At 46.7% G+C, this 14,648-nt stretch overlaps 1 protein-coding gene across 1 annotated transcript; it reads right to left on the bottom strand.

Moving 5' to 3' along the window:
* Nucleotides 1–7,105: 7,105 nt before the first annotated feature.
* Nucleotides 7,106–11,419, bottom strand: LOC133576409 (uncharacterized). Its single transcript, XM_061929604.1, has 2 exons — nucleotides 8,287–11,419; nucleotides 7,106–8,130 (listed from the first exon to the last, which is right to left on the bottom strand). Exon 1 carries the CDS (start codon nucleotides 10,461–10,463, stop codon nucleotides 8,625–8,627), a length of 1,839 nt encoding a protein of 612 aa, XP_061785588.1. The 5' UTR covers nucleotides 10,464–11,419; the 3' UTR covers nucleotides 7,106–8,130; nucleotides 8,287–8,624.
* Between the last annotated feature and the right edge of the window lie 3,229 nt (nucleotides 11,420–14,648).

Raw genomic sequence — 14,648 nt, 5'->3', positions numbered from 1 at the left:
GTGACTGCGTGGGTTCCCTCCGGGTACTCCGGCTTCCTCCCACTTCCAAAGACATGCACCTGGGGATAAGTTGATTGGCAACACTAAATTGGCCCTAGTGTGTGGATGTGAATGTGAATGTTGTCTGTCTATCTGTGTTGGCCCTGCGATGAGGTGGCGACTTGTCCAGGGTGTACCCCGCCTTCCGCCCGATTGTAGCTGAGATAGGCTCCAGCGCCCCCCGCGATACCAAAGGGAATAAGCGGTAGAAAATGGATGGATGGATATATATACATATATATATATATATATATAGAATGTGTTTTAATATATTTTCTGTAGCAGGACTAACATGACACAAACCTTCCTAATTGTTAAAAATCCCACTGTTTATATTAAACATACTTCACTGATGCACCGTTTTGTCCTACTAATTTCTGCGATCTTTGAACTCATCGTAGTTTGTTTACATGTAGAACTTTCCCCAACGCTGCCACAGAAAGACGTGTTTTATGCCACTCCTTCTTTGTCTCATTTTATACTGTGCGTGAATGCACAAGGGTGAGCTTTGTTGATTTTATTGATTTGCTGGAGTGCTAATCAGGCATATTTGATCGCTGCATGACTGCAATCTAATCAATGCTAACATGCTATTTAGGCTAGCTGTATGTACATATTGCATCATTGTGCCTCATTTGTAGGTATATTTGAGTTCATTTAATTTCCTTTACTTATGTCCACTGTGTATTTAATTTATTCATTTTGATAGTAGTCTAATATAGGCACTTACATCATGTGTTGCCTTCATTATAACACTTATATAAGGCTTTGAATTGTTTGCGGCTCCAGACAGATTTCTTTGTTTCAGTATTTTTGGTCCAATATGGTTCTTTTAACATTTTGGGTTGCCGACCCCTACGTTAGACCTTACGTACCACACCCAGTACGTTGTTTCAAGTGCCAATGCAATGGGCACATAGCTAGTGTGTGCCATGATAAGATGAGATGTGGAAGGTGTGGAGGGGAGCATGAATATGGACAAAGTGAAAGCAATGAAAGATCAAGTATTGTAACTGTTACAGGTCCCGGCTTGGGTACCTGGTTACAGCTTATAGTTATCCTTGCACTACATCACAATGTCCCAAAACGAACACCAACCGTCATCATCCTCACATCAAACTAAAGCTCAGTGACTGCACTTTATCACTAAATTATTTGTGTTTCAAATATAGCTGATTTAAGGTCATTACTAACCTGCAATATGGACACAAGGATCACAAATTGAAACGTGTTGTCGCTTTCCCAAATTCCACAGGATTGTGAAGTTTGGGCGGAAGTACGTCAGTGTACAGGAGACTCCCACGGTGAAACAGACCTACACTGCCCCCTACTGTCAGTAGTTAGCTGTTGTTTAGACATCTGTTGAGATCCTAGTGTCACCATTACTTCTCATTCACATGAATATTATTGAAACAAATTATATAAATACACAATAACAACTTTTTGTGGGTGTCACACATTCCCCGACAAAATAAAAATGGCTCCTGACAGTCTCAAAATATTCAATACAAATGTTTCTTCAAAACTCGAAATCAATGAATGGGTGCAAAGTATGGACTACATGTTTGTGGCATGTAAGGTGCAGGTGGGTATGCTAGTGGAATATGGTAGGGTGTACCCCATAATAGTATGTATGCCTCAACTGTGTTTACTGTTGGCTGACCAAGTGTATCATATGTAAATATGTGTCGTGGTCTTCTCTCTCTGGTCGATCTTCTGACATCACTGTTTAGCGGTAAGTGTTCATCATCATTTGTTCCTTCTGATTGCCACAGTTCTTCTCTTGCAGGTGATGGAACTCGATCAGGCATGTATTCTTCATCATTTTGTTCTTGTAGTTGTCCTTGGTATTTCCTTCCAGGTACTCCCACTGGATCAGGTAGGTGTCTTTCTTCCCTCACAGGTTGTTGGAGTCTACCAGGTACGAATTCTTCTTCACTCAGTATTCCCTCCATTACAGGTTCATTATCTGATTGTCTTCGACTTGAAGTCGGTTCATGGACTGAGTCTCTCCGTTCTGTCCTATTCAAAGGCAGTCTTAGCCAATAGCGTCCAGTGTTCTGTTCATCCTCTGAATCCTCCGAGTTGTCACTGTCAAGCATCTGTTGCTCTGCATCACTAGCTCTTGAACATCTTTTTCTCTGTCTTCCCGCAGGTGCTGAGTTCACTGGACCAGGAAGAGTTTCGACAGGTAGGTCACTCACAGGCAACAACAGATTACGATGCAGGGTTCTTGTTTTCTGCTTGTCTCCACTTTCTTGATACACAACGTACACAGGGTTTTCTGATACCTGTTCTTTGACTAGGTATATGGCTCTTTCCCAATACGACCTTAGCTTTCCAGGACCTCCTCGTTCACTGAGGTTCCTCACGAGCACTCTGTCTCCAGGTTGCAGGGCAGATCCTTTCATCTTTTGGTCGTAATATGACTTGCCTCTGGCACTTGACTGTTTGCTGTTCTCGCTTGCAATGTGATAAGCCTCGGACATTCTCTTCGCCCACTTCTGTGCATACCCTTTCGGTGTGACTGGGTCTGTTTCTTCCATCAACCCAAATAACAAATCGACTGGTAGGCGTTGGTGATGGCCAAAGAGCAGATAATGTGGCAAGTAGCCAGTGGCCTCATGCCGGGTACAGTTGTACGCATGTACCATTTGTGGTAGATGGTCTTTCCAGCGCTCCTTTTCTCGGTCTGCCAGCGTTCTCAGCATTTGCAATAAGGTGCGGTTAAACCTCTCTGCTGGGTTGCCTTGTGGGTGATATGGTGACGTTCTGGAATGTCCAACTCCTGAGAGTTTCTGCAATGTCCGAAACAGTTTGTTCTCAAACTCACGGCCCTGGTCGTGGTGCAGCTTGGCCGGATAACCAAAACGTGGGACAAAGTCGTTATATATGCGTTCTGCTGCAGTATGACCTGACTTGTTCTTCGTAGCGTACGCTTGTGCAAATCGCGTGAAGTGGTCAATTACAACCAGGATGTATTGATAACCTCCCTTGCTAGTCTCAAGGTGTAGGTAGTCAATGCAGACGAGTTCTAGAGGGAAGCTTGTCGTTATACTGCCCATAGGAGCCCGCATGTGAGCGACAGGTTTCTTCTGTTTGATGCATGGGCACCTCCTGGTAACATAGCCCTCAATCTTCCTCTTCATATAGGGCCAGTAGAACCGTTCTCTAGCCAGGTTGAGCACTCTCTCCGTACCAACATGTCCCATCTCATCATGAAGATGTTTCAATGCCACAGGTCTGTATTTTGCAGGTAGGACAAGCTGCTGTCTGGAATCAGTCCGTCTGTACAGGAGTTCATTCTCCAAGTGTAGCTTACTCCACTCATGTAAGAGCTTTCTAGACTGTACATTGACTGATTTCCGCATCTCATCAGTTAGTGCTGTACTTGTCTCCTTGAACTTCACAATCTCTCCAATAGCCGGGTCTTCTCGCTGTGCTCTCACCAGCTCATCATGGCTTATCGTTGGCAGGAGTGCAGGTAGCTGCTGTCTGGTGTTCAGAGAGGAGATGTGTAGGGCAGCGATCCAGGCAACATCTTTCCTCTGAGCCGCTCTGTTTCCCTCCTACGTTGCACACACCACATCTTGGGTTAACTCCTCAGTGCAAGCGGACATATATCTATCAATGTCTAGCGGGATCCGTGACAGCGTATCTGCATCGATGTTTACCTTGCCTGGGCGATACTTCACATCAAAACGGAAATCAGACAGTTCCCCTACCCATCGATGCCCCACGGCATTTAGCTTGGCACTGCTCATGATGTAGGTGAGCGGGTTATTGTCTGTATATATCGTGAAGTGAGGGGCTTAATACAGGTAGTCCCTGAACTTCTCACACACTGCCCGTTTCAATGCGAGAAACTCCAACTTCCCACTGTGTAGGTTGTAGTTTCTCTCTGCAGGGGTTAATGTTCTCGAACCATACCCAATGGCCCTCAACTTCCCCTCTTGCTGCTGGTACAGGATCGCTCCGAGCCCCTGCTCGGACGCATCGGTATGCAGCACGAACGGCTGGTTGAAGTCGGGATAGGGCTTGTGAGCATGTCCACGAGTCGCTCAAGTGTCATCTGATGTTCTCTTGTCCACTCTACAGGAGTTCTGGAGGATAGCTGCGGTCCTTTGGACTTCCCTTTGCGTGTCAGGGACTCTTGCATCTCAGGCTTTACTTGCAGTAGTTCATAAAGAGGTCTGGCAATCCGCGAGAAGTCCTGGATGTACGATCTGTAGTAACGTAGGAATCCAAGAAGGCGTCTCATGTCTCCCACTGTCTGTGGAGTCTTGGTCTTAAGGGACACCACTACCTCCAGATCCTTTGGGTCAATTCTGACTCCCTTGGCTGACACCAGCCTCCCCACATACCGGACTTCTCGACGAAACAGTTCGCATTTCTCAGGCTTCAGTTTCACACCATGTTGTTGGAGCGCTTTAAGGACCTTGCGTACTGTCTCCACGTGTTCTTGAAATGACCTTGCGTAGCATAGGACATCGTCGAGGTAGGGGATGCAGTGCTCGTCCCTCAAGGGGCCTAGCATCTCCTCCATGCTCCGCTGGAAGGCTGCGGGTGCGTTAGTGAGGCCGAATGGGATACGTACCCACTCGTACAGCCCCCAGGGTGTGACAAAGGCCGTCAGGTGTCTGGACCTCTGCTCCACAAACCCCTGGTGGTAGGCTTTTCCCTGGTCCAATATACTAAACCAGGAATAGCCACCAAGGGAGTCTGTTAGGTCCTGGATACGGGGTAACGGATGTCGGTCTGGAACGGTCTTCTGGTTGAGAAGGCGGTAGTCTACGCAGAGGCGCATAGTTCCATCCTTTTTCCGAACACACACCATTGGTGCCGAGTAGGAGGATGTGGATTTCACTTTCCACCCCTTGGCCAGGAGATCCTGGATGTGTTCTTTGACCTCTTTGAGCAATGGCTTTGGGATGGTAGAGTACGCTCTCTGAACAGGAATATCGTCTTTGAGATTGATCGCCATCTCCAAACTTGGAATACAGCCGATATCGTCGCTGTTTCGTGAAAAAGCTGCCGATTCTTCGTACAGCATCTTCTTTACTGTCTCTTGCTGTTTCTCTTCTAGGTAGGTGATATTAACTGGGGGGTCCCACAAGGATGGACTTTCATCAGCCGATGAAGTGGTGACACTGTTTATCTTCACGTCGACCCCCAACCAGTCCGTTTCAGTGTTGTCAGGTGAGTATGTTTCAAATACTTTTGCTATTGTCTGAACATTTCCCAGGGCAGTCTTTCGAGGTAGAGTGATGTCATGCTTAGTATTGTTCCCAACTGGCACCGTCACATATGGTCGCTTCTGGTTCTGTATTTCGAGCAAGCCTTCACCCACATCAAGTTGTTCTAGTGGCACGCTGCACTCGTCTGGCTCAAACAAGAGAGGGCTAGTAGATGGACTCATGCTGGGTGGGACTTTGCACTTTATCCATGAAACCTGACCAGCAGGGATGACCATGTCATGTTGGCCTAGCCTCAGGCGTCCGTGTTGCATGCTGGGTGTTGTGATGGATACACAGCTCACTATGGCCTCTGCTTTGTCAATTGTGATGGAGATGGCCCCGCAGAGTAAGGTAATCAATGTTGGGATGAGTTTCTCTGGTTGCCCCCGGATGAGCTCCTCCATGACATTAAAACCAAGCAGCGGTCTCTCCAAAGCCATGCTACTCACGAGGAACAGGACACTGATCAACAGGTTAGGGTCTTCATTACCAGGTAGGTTTACTGTTACTGCTACCCAACCATCAAATGGGATGAGGTCTCCATTCACTGCATAGACTCCCAGCTCATCCTCTTCTTTCATCAGTTCAGTGAGCGGCCGGGTCACAAGATGAGGGAAGTGTTTGTCTTTCCACGCCCGGTCGATCATACTCACTTGGGCCCCAGTATCCAACAAAGCATTCACAGCTAGCCCATTCAGGTGACATTGAATTAGCGCTTTTCTCCCAATTAGTCTTGCAACTAGTTCATTTTTCGCATTCAGTGGGTCTGATGATGGCAATTCAGCGGTTATATTTTTCTGTCTCTGTTTCGCACAGGCTACTACTGGAGAGATACATGGTGAAGGTTTTTTTTTGGTCGTGTCCTCTGTATTAGTCTGGCTGTCTTGGACACCACGGGGCTGGGGCGGTTGGTGTCCGATCACTGGTTGCCCCCTTGCAGTGACCGGCTCCAGTTTCCCTGGTTCTTCTGTCTTTTTAGACACCCCACAGCCCTGTGACCTTCTTCACCACAGATGAAGCAATGGCGACAAAGTGACAGGCCCTGCTCCACACACTTAGGACAGCCACTAGTCCTCTCTCTCCCAGCAGTCGTCGATTTCCTCTGCGGACATTGACACGACTGTTCTGGTGGTTGTACCTGTGTTGGTTGTTTTAGTGAGTCAACCACTTTGGTAAGTGCCTCAATCTTTGCTGACAGCTGTTGAATAATGTCCATTCCAACTGCCTGTTCAACATTCTGCTGCTTAGCACCTTGGGCTTGTGCTGCATTTGCCTCGAGTTGTGCACTGTGGGCTTTAGTTTGGCTTTGGCGGGGTGTTGAGCCCAACCTCCGTTGCCTCTCACTCTCTTCAGTGGTTATTCTCATCACATGCTTAAGGATCACCTCATCTTTCACATTGTTGTCTGAGAGGAGGGGTTTTAACTCCCGGCGGATGTCATTGTGTCTGTGTACCAGCCCCTGATACACTGTGTGTAAGAAAATGTCTTGGACAGTCTCTTTGCTGTACTTGATGTTTGCATCCGGAAGGCGTGATGTAAACAGTATCTTCTGTTTGAGGCCAATTACTCTGTAAAGGAACTGCTGCGGTGTTTCATTGTCATTCTGTTTCGCACACATCAACTCTTGAAACAGTTCAGTGATATCCTTTTCTCTGAGGTGGGACTGCAAAAACCCTTTCAGTTCCTCCACAGTCACATCATCTTTGTTACTCAACATATCCTTGAAACTGCCAGGTTTAATAATCCTGAGCACAGACCTGACAATGTCAGGGTCACTGAAACCCTCTTGTATTCCCTCATCAATCTGTCGGCACACATTACCGTATGTAATGTCTGATGTGTTATCGCCAATTTGATCCCCTTGAATTTTGAATTCTCTTCGGTGAAGATAAGAGAGTTCTCGGAGGGAGACCACCTTCTCTTCTGGCTGGTGAGTATTGTGTCCAAGTTGGTAGCGAGTGTGTGGTGTGATGAAATGTGTGGTGTGTATGAATCTTTGTTCCGTACCGCTGGTGGTGTGAGTGAATGTTGTGAGGTGAGTGACTGTGTGGTAGGTGTGTCAATATATTGTTTAAGTTTTTCCCCAAGCTCCGCATAGCTTAATAACATTCTTTGTAGCTCAACATTTTGTGCGGCACCAACTGAATCAGGCATAGCAGTATCAATGTTATCACTGATTGGGGTAACATGGTATGTATTTACAGTAGTAGTGTTAATGGAGTCATTTGACTGAGCAGGCCTGGCTGCACTGGTTACCACTGCCTGAGTAGAATAAGTTGGCCCCACATGAACACTAGCATCAGCATCAACGGTATTACTTTCAACAGGTTTTACAAATTTTACCACTTTTTGAGACTGCAATGCAGCATCAACAACATCTTTCAGAAGCAACAAATCTGTCATACCTTCGTCTTCTTTGTTAATGTGATGCTCGCTATAAATAAACTCACAGATGTGATTAAAGCAACCCTCGTGATCTTCTTTCTCCAGTTTTGGCTGTTCTTCTCCTGGCACTGGGCCCACGTTGTTGGCAATGTCAAAGAGGTTGTTTGGTGACAGGCAGAACAGGCTCTTCTTAATGTCCCACATTAATCTCTTCCTTTCTCCGTCAGCCATTGTTCCTCTTCCTCACGTCAGACACACACAGTCCAGCAAGTCGACACAGTCTCTACTTCTGTCAAACAATCACCGTGATGCTCACACCTGTCCTCCTTCCACAGCATTCATCAATTGCAGCGGCCGCAAAGCTCTCGATGTCATCTATTGTAGTGGATCAGCTTCCAACCTTGGCCTGTAGGTGGCGCCGATCCCGGACGAGCCCCCAAGAAACTGTTACAGGTCCCGGCTTGGGTACCTGGTTACAGCTTATAGTTATCCTTGCACTACATCACAATGTCCCAAAACGAACACCAACCGTCATCATCCTCACATCAAACTAAAGCTCAGTGACTGCACTTTATCACTAAATTATTTGTGTTTCAAATATAGCTGATTTAAGGTCATTACTAACCTGCAATATGGACACAAGGATCACAAATTGAAACGTGTTGTCGCTTTCCCAAATTCCACAGGATTGTGAAGTTTGGGCGGAAGTACGTCAGTGTACAGGAGACTCCCACGGTGAAACAGACCTACACTGCCCCCTACTGTCAGTAGTTAGCTGTTGTTTAGACATCTGTTGAGATCCTAGTGTCACCATTACTTCTCATTCACATGAATATTATTGAAACAAATTATATAAATACACAATAACAACTTTTTGTGGGTGTCACACATTCCCCGACAAAATAAAAATGGCTCCTGACAGTCTCAAAATATTCAATACAAATGTTTCTTCAAAACTCGAAATCAATGAATGGGTGCAAAGTATGGACTACATGTTTGTGGCATGTAAGGTGCAGGTGGGTATGCTAGTGGAATATGGTAGGGTGTACCCCATAATAGTATGTATGCCTCAACTGTGTTTACTGTTGGCTGACCAAGTGTATCATATGTAAATATGTGTCGTGGTCTTCTCTCTCTGGTCGATCTTCTGACATCACTGTTTAGCGGTAAGTGTTCATCATCATTTGTTCCTTCTGATTGCCACAGTTCTTCTCTTGCAGGTGATGGAACTCGATCAGGCATGTATTCTTCATCATTTTGTTCTTGTAGTTGTCCTTGGTATTTCCTTCCAGGTACTCCCACTGGATCAGGTAGGTGTCTTTCTTCCCTCACAGGTTGTTGGAGTCTACCAGGTACGAATTCTTCTTCACTCAGTATTCCCTCCATTACAGGTTCATTATCTGATTGTCTTCGACTTGAAGTCGGTTCATGGACTGAGTCTCTCCGTTCTGTCCTATTCAAAGGCAGTCTTAGCCAATAGCGTCCAGTGTTCTGTTCATCCTCTGAATCCTCCGAGTTGTCACTGTCAAGCATCTGTTGCTCTGCATCACTAGCTCTTGAACATCTTTTTCTCTGTCTTCCCGCAGGTGCTGAGTTCACTGGACCAGGAAGAGTTTCGACAGGTAGGTCACTCACAGGCAACAACAGATTACGATGCAGGGTTCTTGTTTTCTGCTTGTCTCCACTTTCTTGATACACAACGTACACAGGGTTTTCTGATACCTGTTCTTTGACTAGGTATATGGCTCTTTCCCAATACGACCTTAGCTTTCCAGGACCTCCTCGTTCACTGAGGTTCCTCACGAGCACTCTGTCTCCAGGTTGCAGGGCAGATCCTTTCATCTTTTGGTCGTAATATGACTTGCCTCTGGCACTTGACTGTTTGCTGTTCTCGCTTGCAATGTGATAAGCCTCGGACATTCTCTTCGCCCACTTCTGTGCATACCCTTTCGGTGTGACTGGGTCTGTTTCTTCCATCAACCCAAATAACAAATCGACTGGTAGGCGTTGGTGATGGCCAAAGAGCAGATAATGTGGCAAGTAGCCAGTGGCCTCATGCCGGGTACAGTTGTACGCATGTACCATTTGTGGTAGATGGTCTTTCCAGCGCTCCTTTTCTCGGTCTGCCAGCGTTCTCAGCATTTGCAATAAGGTGCGGTTAAACCTCTCTGCTGGGTTGCCTTGTGGGTGATATGGTGACGTTCTGGAATGTCCAACTCCTGAGAGTTTCTGCAATGTCCGAAACAGTTTGTTCTCAAACTCACGGCCCTGGTCGTGGTGCAGCTTGGCCGGATAACCAAAACGTGGGACAAAGTCGTTATATATGCGTTCTGCTGCAGTATGACCTGACTTGTTCTTCGTAGCGTACGCTTGTGCAAATCGCGTGAAGTGGTCAATTACAACCAGGATGTATTGATAACCTCCCTTGCTAGTCTCAAGGTGTAGGTAGTCAATGCAGACGAGTTCTAGAGGGAAGCTTGTCGTTATACTGCCCATAGGAGCCCGCATGTGAGCGACAGGTTTCTTCTGTTTGATGCATGGGCACCTCCTGGTAACATAGCCCTCAATCTTCCTCTTCATATAGGGCCAGTAGAACCGTTCTCTAGCCAGGTTGAGCACTCTCTCCGTACCAACATGTCCCATCTCATCATGAAGATGTTTCAATGCCACAGGTCTGTATTTTGCAGGTAGGACAAGCTGCTGTCTGGAATCAGTCCGTCTGTACAGGAGTTCATTCTCCAAGTGTAGCTTACTCCACTCATGTAAGAGCTTTCTAGACTGTACATTGACTGATTTCCGCATCTCATCAGTTAGTGCTGTACTTGTCTCCTTGAACTTCACAATCTCTCCAATAGCCGGGTCTTCTCGCTGTGCTCTCACCAGCTCATCATGGCTTATCGTTGGCAGGAGTGCAGGTAGCTGCTGTCTGGTGTTCAGAGAGGAGATGTGTAGGGCAGCGATCCAGGCAACATCTTTCCTCTGAGCCGCTCTGTTTCCCTCCTACGTTGCACACACCACATCTTGGGTTAACTCCTCAGTGCAAGCGGACATATATCTATCAATGTCTAGCGGGATCCGTGACAGCGTATCTGCATCGATGTTTACCTTGCCTGGGCGATACTTCACATCAAAACGGAAATCAGACAGTTCCCCTACCCATCGATGCCCCACGGCATTTAGCTTGGCACTGCTCATGATGTAGGTGAGCGGGTTATTGTCTGTATATATCGTGAAGTGAGGGGCTTAATACAGGTAGTCCCTGAACTTCTCACACACTGCCCGTTTCAATGCGAGAAACTCCAACTTCCCACTGTGTAGGTTGTAGTTTCTCTCTGCAGGGGTTAATGTTCTCGAACCATACCCAATGGCCCTCAACTTCCCCTCTTGCTGCTGGTACAGGATCGCTCCGAGCCCCTGCTCGGACGCATCGGTATGCAGCACGAACGGCTGGTTGAAGTCGGGATAGGGCTTGTGAGCATGTCCACGAGTCGCTCAAGTGTCATCTGATGTTCTCTTGTCCACTCTACAGGAGTTCTGGAGGATAGCTGCGGTCCTTTGGACTTCCCTTTGCGTGTCAGGGACTCTTGCATCTCAGGCTTTACTTGCAGTAGTTCATAAAGAGGTCTGGCAATCCGCGAGAAGTCCTGGATGTACGATCTGTAGTAACGTAGGAATCCAAGAAGGCGTCTCATGTCTCCCACTGTCTGTGGAGTCTTGGTCTTAAGGGACACCACTACCTCCAGATCCTTTGGGTCAATTCTGACTCCCTTGGCTGACACCAGCCTCCCCACATACCGGACTTCTCGACGAAACAGTTCGCATTTCTCAGGCTTCAGTTTCACACCATGTTGTTGGAGCGCTTTAAGGACCTTGCGTACTGTCTCCACGTGTTCTTGAAATGACCTTGCGTAGCATAGGACATCGTCGAGGTAGGGGATGCAGTGCTCGTCCCTCAAGGGGCCTAGCATCTCCTCCATGCTCCGCTGGAAGGCTGCGGGTGCGTTAGTGAGGCCGAATGGGATACGTACCCACTCGTACAGCCCCCAGGGTGTGACAAAGGCCGTCAGGTGTCTGGACCTCTGCTCCACAAACCCCTGGTGGTAGGCTTTTCCCTGGTCCAATATACTAAACCAGGAATAGCCACCAAGGGAGTCTGTTAGGTCCTGGATACGGGGTAACGGATGTCGGTCTGGAACGGTCTTCTGGTTGAGAAGGCGGTAGTCTACGCAGAGGCGCATAGTTCCATCCTTTTTCCGAACACACACCATTGGTGCCGAGTAGGAGGATGTGGATTTCACTTTCCACCCCTTGGCCAGGAGATCCTGGATGTGTTCTTTGACCTCTTTGAGCAATGGCTTTGGGATGGTAGAGTACGCTCTCTGAACAGGAATATCGTCTTTGAGATTGATCGCCATCTCCAAACTTGGAATACAGCCGATATCGTCGCTGTTTCGTGAAAAAGCTGCCGATTCTTCGTACAGCATCTTCTTTACTGTCTCTTGCTGTTTCTCTTCTAGGTAGGTGATATTAACTGGGGGGTCCCACAAGGATGGACTTTCATCAGCCGATGAAGTGGTGACACTGTTTATCTTCACGTCGACCCCCAACCAGTCCGTTTCAGTGTTGTCAGGTGAGTATGTTTCAAATACTTTTGCTATTGTCTGAACATTTCCCAGGGCAGTCTTTCGAGGTAGAGTGATGTCATGCTTAGTATTGTTCCCAACTGGCACCGTCACATATGGTCGCTTCTGGTTCTGTATTTCGAGCAAGCCTTCACCCACATCAAGTTGTTCTAGTGGCACGCTGCACTCGTCTGGCTCAAACAAGAGAGGGCTAGTAGATGGACTCATGCTGGGTGGGACTTTGCACTTTATCCATGAAACCTGACCAGCAGGGATGACCATGTCATGTTGGCCTAGCCTCAGGCGTCCGTGTTGCATGCTGGGTGTTGTGATGGATACACAGCTCACTATGGCCTCTGCTTTGTCAATTGTGATGGAGATGGCCCCGCAGAGTAAGGTAATCAATGTTGGGATGAGTTTCTCTGGTTGCCCCCGGATGAGCTCCTCCATGACATTAAAACCAAGCAGCGGTCTCTCCAAAGCCATGCTACTCACGAGGAACAGGACACTGATCAACAGGTTAGGGTCTTCATTACCAGGTAGGTTTACTGTTACTGCTACCCAACCATCAAATGGGATGAGGTCTCCATTCACTGCATAGACTCCCAGCTCATCCTCTTCTTTCATCAGTTCAGTGAGCGGCCGGGTCACAAGATGAGGGAAGTGTTTGTCTTTCCACGCCCGGTCGATCATACTCACTTGGGCCCCAGTATCCAACAAAGCATTCACAGCTAGCCCATTCAGGTGACATTGAATTAGCGCTTTTCTCCCAATTAGTCTTGCAACTAGTTCATTTTTCGCATTCAGTGGGTCTGATGATGGCAATTCAGCGGTTATATTTTTCTGTCTCTGTTTCGCACAGGCTACTACTGGAGAGATACATGGTGAAGGTTTTTTTTTGGTCGTGTCCTCTGTATTAGTCTGGCTGTCTTGGACACCACGGGGCTGGGGCGGTTGGTGTCCGATCACTGGTTGCAATTGTTTGCGGCTCCAGACAGATTTCTTTGTTTCAGTATTTTTGGTCCAATATGGTTCTTTTAACATTTTGGGTTGCCGACCCCTACGTTAGACCTTACGTACCACACCCAGTACGTTGTTTCAAGTGCCAATGCAATGGGCACATAGCTAGTGTGTGCCATGATAAGATGAGATGTGGAAGGTGTGGAGGGGAGCATGAATATGGACAAAGTGAAAGCAATGAAAGATCAAGTATTGTAACTGTTACAGGTCCCGGCTTGGGTACCTGGTTACAGCTTATAGTTATCCTTGCACTACATCACAATGTCCCAAAACGAACACCAACCGTCATCATCCTCACATCAAACTAAAGCTCAGTGACTGCACTTTATCACTAAATTATTTGTGTTTCAAATATAGCTGATTTAAGGTCATTACTAACCTGCAATATGGACACAAGGATCACAAATTGAAACGTGTTGTCGCTTTCCCAAATTCCACAGGATTGTGAAGTTTGGGCGGAAGTACGTCAGTGTACAGGAGACTCCCACGGTGAAACAGACCTACACTGCCCCCTACTGTCAGTAGTTAGCTGTTGTTTAGACATCTGTTGAGATCCTAGTGTCACCATTACTTCTCATTCACATGAATATTATTGAAACAAATTATATAAATACACAATAACAACTTTTTGTGGGTGTCACATAACTGTGGATGGAATCACACAGCAGCTATGGTGGCTGCATCATAAGGAAACAGGCAACAGAAGTACAGCAAATCAACCAACCTTGATGCTGAGTTCCAAGCAGGGAGGTAATGTGTCCCATTTTTATAGTCTTTGGTATGAGAGGAGGGAATATAAATAGGAAAGAAGCAGAGGTGTGGACTCGAGTCACATGACTTGGACTCGAGTCAGACTCGAGTCATGAATTTGATGACTTTAGACTCGACTTGACAAAATGTAAAAAGACTTGCAACTCGACTTAGACTTTAACATCAATGACTTGTGACTTCACTTGGACTTGAGCCTTTTGAATTGACATGACTTGACATGACTTGCTACTTTCCCCAAAACCCAAAGATGAAAAAGTTATTCGGGAGCGCTCCGTATTTTTCATTGTGTACTTTTTCTATCAGCGTTGCGTGTGTCAGCTGGTGTGCTCTCAGTACAACAGCCAATCAAATTAGATCTACTTTGTTTTCATCACACAGCATTCATCCAATCAAATTGCAGGACAACCAACGAAGAAGACATGTCCAAACCACACGCCAGTGAACAAAAAATGATGCCTAAAATAATTTCGTTTGGGTATAAAAATTACGAGGTGGTCAACACAAAACGGTTTGCAGTATGCAACACATGCGGTTCGAAAATTACTGATGGAGAGGCAACAACTTCCAACTTCGT

This window comes from Nerophis lumbriciformis, linkage group LG34 (genome assembly GCF_033978685.3).
Source record: "Nerophis lumbriciformis linkage group LG34, RoL_Nlum_v2.1, whole genome shotgun sequence".
Classification (NCBI taxonomy): domain Eukaryota; kingdom Metazoa; phylum Chordata; class Actinopteri; order Syngnathiformes; family Syngnathidae; genus Nerophis; species Nerophis lumbriciformis.
This window is presented reverse-complemented; position numbering and strand designations above follow the sequence as displayed.